The 5,370-nt window shown below is 29.3% G+C and overlaps 1 protein-coding gene across 1 annotated transcript; it reads right to left on the reverse strand.

Moving 5' to 3' along the window:
* Window positions 1–1,380: 1,380 nt before the first annotated feature.
* Window positions 1,381–3,164, reverse strand: LOC129318677 (G-type lectin S-receptor-like serine/threonine-protein kinase At4g03230). Its single transcript, XM_054963576.1, has 3 exons — window positions 2,776–3,164; window positions 2,534–2,684; window positions 1,381–2,451 (listed from the first exon to the last, which is right to left on the reverse strand). The coding sequence occupies exons 1-3, from the start codon at window positions 2,979–2,981 to the stop codon at window positions 2,143–2,145; spliced, it is 666 nt and encodes a 221-aa protein (XP_054819551.1). The 5' UTR covers window positions 2,982–3,164; the 3' UTR covers window positions 1,381–2,142.
* Window positions 3,165–5,370: the final 2,206 nt, after the last annotated feature.

Below are 5,370 nucleotides of genomic sequence, written 5' to 3' on the forward strand. Positions count from 1 at the left end.
GGCGGTCATAATGTATCTTTCTTCAAATTGTAAATCCAGGAGTGTTGGTCTCAGATAATAATTTTTTATGTTTTTACTTTTCCTAAAATCATTCCTTTTAATTTTATTAACTGTTAAATCTTCTATGTCTTTACTCGAGACATTAACTCTATCCATATTTTTGCCTTTTATATTTAATATTTCTAATTTTTTTACTTCTTTCTGTTAACAATTTTTTTGTTGTATTTTTATTAGGTATAATATCTAATTAAAATAATTATTAATTATTAATTCTAATTAAAAAAATTAAAAAAATTAAATATTTAATTTTATAAAATAAAATACCTGATTAAAAGTAAAGATAGATGGAATTTTGACTACTAATAAACATCACCTCACTTCTTTTATTTATTAAGATTTATATAATAATAAAATATTCTAATTAAATAAATTTTAACAAAATAATTATTTATATAATAAAATTATTATTAAATATAATAAAATTAAAAAATTTATTCATTTAAATTATAGTAAAAAAATTTTATCTAATGTAATAATTAATATTGTTTAAATATATTATGATATAATAATATATACTTATAAAAGAAAATTACCATTTTAATAAAAACAAGAGAGGTGGTGTTTCAATAGCAAAGAAATGCCACCTATTTGTTTTATTTTGCAAACAATATTATATATTATGTTTTAATATTTATTAAGTAAATTATTATAAATATTTATACAATCTGACAAAATAATTAACATTAATTGAATAATAATAAAAATTAAATATTATTTAAAATTAATTAAATTAAAAAAATATTATTAATAATTATTATTAAAAATTTATTAAATAATAATAAAATATTTATATTTAGTTTTATATATTTTACACTTAATTGATAAAAAATGAGAAAGGTGGCATTTTCAGGAGCTATTAACGTTACGCATCTGCCTTTATTTATTAAATAATTGTAAATTATAATTACACACATAATTTATTAATAAATTAATTATACGTTAATTACTAATAATAATTTATAATAATATTTAATAATTAAATAATTCTTAAATCAATTAAAATATATATATGTATAAGATGAGTATTTTGTTTTATAGGAAATAATAATAATTTTTTATAATTTAATTATTTTAATAAATAGTTTATTTATATTGTTATTTGATTAATGTTAATTATTTTTCCAAATCATAGAAAACCTTATAATAATTTACATAATTAATAATAAATCACAATATATAATATTATTAAAATAATTTTGTATTCTTATGAAATTGTAAGTGTTTAGTATACTTATAAGATAATTATACATTAATTACTAATAATATATATACTTATATTTTTCAATAATTAAATAATTATTAAATCAATGAACAGATATATACGTGGCGTTTCCTCTCTTATTTTTACAAATAATAATATCTATAAATTATTCATTCAAAATAAATAAAATTAAAATAAAATAATATCAAATTTGATATCTTGATAGAGAGGTCGTGGCATTTAATAGTAGTGGCGTTTTATTTTTATTGCTACAAAATACATATTAGTAAATCTCATTTCTGTAGCAGTGAGAGACACAGATGAACTGGATCCACCGGCGATAGCGAGCCACCACCTCCTTTGTCTCTTCTTCTCCTCAGTAGCTCCCTTATTGCCGGCAATGACCCCTCTTCTTCTAGATCTAACAGTGACGAAGATGAACTAGAACTATCAGCGGCAATGACCCACTTCCTTTGTCTCTTCTCCATTGCAACTTCCTCTTACTGCCCTCACAACATTGTTGCCTTTGAGGATCCAATGATGGAAGAGCAAAGAACATATATGAAGGCCAAGATTTTGATTTTCTATTTATATTTTTGTTTCCTCGGATGGTAGGTCAAGTAGTTTCATCGCTAACTTTACTTAGTCGGTTAATATAAATATGGAGAATTATAGAAGAAAGATGTTTTGGAAATAGCCTTTTGGAGTCAAAATGGTGAAATTTTCTGGAATAGTGGGGGAAAAAGGTCGAGGAGTAGAGGTGGGGATGCGGGTTAGAATCATCAACCTACTGTTCAAAACCCCTTTTTTAATTTGGGCTTTGAAAATTAGTTTGTTTTAACATAAAAATAGCATCCATTATGTATATAATACACCAGGCACTATCGACCCTCTTGATAGGAAGACTCGGTTGGTAGAATTCCTTCAAGTTTACTAGAAGAAGAAGCAGTATTTGAAAGGCCCCTGTCTCTGTTCATAAAAAAAGTTGGTTGTTTCGGAGTTGGGAGGCTTACAGTCTCACTTTCAAGCATTATCACTACCTGCGACATGGTAGGCCTATCTCCTGGTTCATCTTGTACACACAACAGACTCACTTGCGCACACCTAATGAATTGATTCACATTGCAGCTTTCAATGAACGACTGGTCCATTAAATCCAACAGTTTATTCTCTGTCCATAGCCTCCATGCCTGCATTAGGTTCATTCACATAAATAAGAAACCACCATAACATAGAAGAACAAGCCAAGAGGGTGAACGAGATGAAGCATACATAACCAAGAAGGCTAGGAACTTGTTTGGATTTGAAGAATCCTGTGTTCTTCTTTCCACTAATAATTTCAAGTACCACTACACCAAAGCTGAAAATATCTGATTTCACTGAAAATAATCCATCTAATGCATACTCTGGAGCCATATATCCACTGTAAAATGAAAATAAAAAAATATTGTAATTTTTCTTTATAAATTAAAGTTCAATTTCATCATAATCAAATACAAAAATCTCAAGCTTACTAGGTTCCAACTATTCTCTCAGTGTTGGCCTCAATTTCTTTGTTTCCAAATATTCTTGCCAAGCCAAAATCTGAAATTTTTGGTTGCATGTCCTCATCCAGAAGAATGTTACTTATTTTCAAATCTCTATGAATTACTCTTAATCTAGAATCTTGATGAAGATATAACATCCCTCGAGCTACTCCTAGAATTATGTTAAACCGCATCTGCCAATCCAAAATCAGACTATGTGTAGAATCTGTGTCAACATTTTCATTTTCCTTAGAAAAGGCATGTGTGACAAATGAAAGTACTGGAAAAATATTTGGACTAGGTGCTCATTTAGAGAGATGAATATTTTAGTGTCTATCTTTCACATGTAAAAACTAAATTTTGTTTAATTTAATTATTTTAAGAGCAGAAGGAGATGGCAGAAAAAGCTGAATGAAGTGAAGCGTAGGTAGAGGAAGGTGGTGGCAAGTCAAATCCTTGCCACCCACGCCGGTGACGCTAAGAACAGAGGAGGGAGAAGGATCTGACACCCACCGTCAACAAGGGAAGTTTCTTAGCTGACACAATAGGGGAGAAGGCTGATAATCACTTCGTCGGGACACCTTGCAGCGGCAGAAGACGATACACCACTCACCGGCGAAGGAGGAAAGCCAAGCAAGGAGGAGAATGAAGGCTCAAATCTGGATCTCACTCTCCCTTGCGTCTCTATCCTCTGTTTTTGATTCTGATGGACTAATGAAAATAAAAAGAAAATGGTCCAGGAAAGAGAATAAATTTGATTGCTTTTGAGGTCAAAATAGTAAATTTGCAAAGCTGAAACCGACATAAAAAATATCTTTCTTTTTGAAAGAGTAATTTGACCTTGTGTACCTTGTATCTTATGCATGTAAATTATCAATAAAACTCCACCAAATCAACATTCTTTTCTAATAAAAATAATAATTTTTTTAAATTAATATAAATAAAATTAAAAATATTATTTTATATTTTAATTTTATTTAAAAATTTTGGATTATTACATGGTGATTATTCTTTTTGGTAGAATTTTGTACTATATTTTGTAAATTATAAGTTAGTGCTCCACATATATCACTATAAGATCCAAATTTTATGTTGTTATTATGCAAGTTGTTGGAAAGGAGCCAGACTCCTTGCTGGTTTGATTGGTAGGTTCTGTTGTTGTTGTGAAAATTCTGGAAGGTTCAAATTATAAGAGAGACTCTGTCAAAATTTTTACAAAACGTTTAAATCTTTATGAACTTTATTAATATTTATAACTTACCTATATTGATATTTTAGTTTAATTCTTAGTTAATCAAGGCTTATGGAATATGAGTTCACCTCATATTGCATGTCGATCACATCCTTGATGTCGGGGTGTGATCAATGATATTAGAGCAAGGATTCTTGGGTTACCTAGGTTTCTTGGGTATACGTGGAGCAATGATTTTTCTTTGGAGATTCAATTATTATTATTATGAACTCAGGTATAATAATAATTGAGATTTCATTGAAAGTCCTATTAGTGTGTCCCAAAAAGAGTCATTTCCCACCTTACTTATCATGCTTCCTATATAGTTGCTGTGTTTTAACTAAATATTTCTTATGTTTCCTTCTATAGTAAGAATGCCACTTAAGCGTCGTCCCTCTAGTAGAAGTTTCACTTGTAGTAAGACATCTGGCAGGTCCTTTGCTTCATAGAATGAATGAACCGCCCTTTCATAGTAGAGGGTAGGGTCTTAGGAGAGTAAAGATTAGGGGTTGTCGACCCCATATGCATATTCAGGAGATTGTATTTGAGGCCAAACCTTTGAACCCTCAATCTCATGAGGGTGTTTCATCATCTACACCTGGCACTAAAAGAGAAAATGTTAGTGCTACTAATGAAGAGGTTGCCATGGCCAAAATTGGTTGATTTTATTAAGTTGAATCCTCCTACCTTCTTTGAAACCAATGAGAAAGAAAATCTAGTAGCGTTCCTTGAGGGCGTGGAAAAGAGGTGTCAAACCTTGAGGTGCCCAAATGTATAGTGTGTGGAGTTTGATATTTTTCAACTCAACGGGGTAACAAAAGAATGGGTTAAAACTATTCCAGGTGTCAAGGATAAAAGGGTGCCATCTTTATCCTAGGAAGAATTCAAAGATGTATTCCTTCAATGTCATCTTCCATAAAGTAAAAGAGATGCCATGTAATGACCCAAAATTTTAAATAAAATATTTTTAATTGATATTTTTATTTAAATTAGTTTTATAAAAAGTAAAGAGTGATAGTTTAGTGAAATATTTAAATTAGTTTTATAAGAAGTAAAGAGTGATAGTTTAGTGAAATTTATTTTAGTAACTTTTTGAAGGTCCAGAGTTTGATTTTCATTGAGCAAAAGTTTGATTTTATTTTATTTTAAATTATAAAAAATTTTGGGCTCATTTTTGTAATTTTTCTTGTGACATATCTTGTAGTTTTCCCAATTTTCCTTTTTGGTCAAAATGTATATTCTTCCTACGCGAAACAGATCATTTCGTTTTACCTCAATTTATCTCCTTTCTTCACTGACATGAGCTCCCTTGATTCTTTACTGTCGGTTTGCGTTTCTGCTCTTCACCATCG

Source organism: Prosopis cineraria, unplaced genomic scaffold, assembly GCF_029017545.1.
Source record: "Prosopis cineraria cultivar Desert tree isolate PC_DT_omini unplaced genomic scaffold, ASM2901754v1 PC8, whole genome shotgun sequence".
Classification (NCBI taxonomy): Eukaryota; Viridiplantae; Streptophyta; class Magnoliopsida; order Fabales; family Fabaceae; genus Prosopis; species Prosopis cineraria.

Bases quoted from the DNA above. Each gene is read 5' to 3' on its own strand.
- LOC129318677 (XM_054963576.1), bottom strand. From the start codon at position 2,981: ATGCGGTTTAACATAATTCTAGGAGTAGCTCGAGGGATGTTATATCTT. The intron at 2,685-2,775 runs GTAAGCTTGAGA...TTCATTTTACAG, and splicing joins GAGAGAATAGTTGGAACCTA to TGGATATATGGCTCCAGAGT. The intron at 2,452-2,533 runs GTATGCTTCATC...AACCTAATGCAG, and splicing joins TTCCTAGCCTTCTTGGTTAT to GCATGGAGGCTATGGACAGA.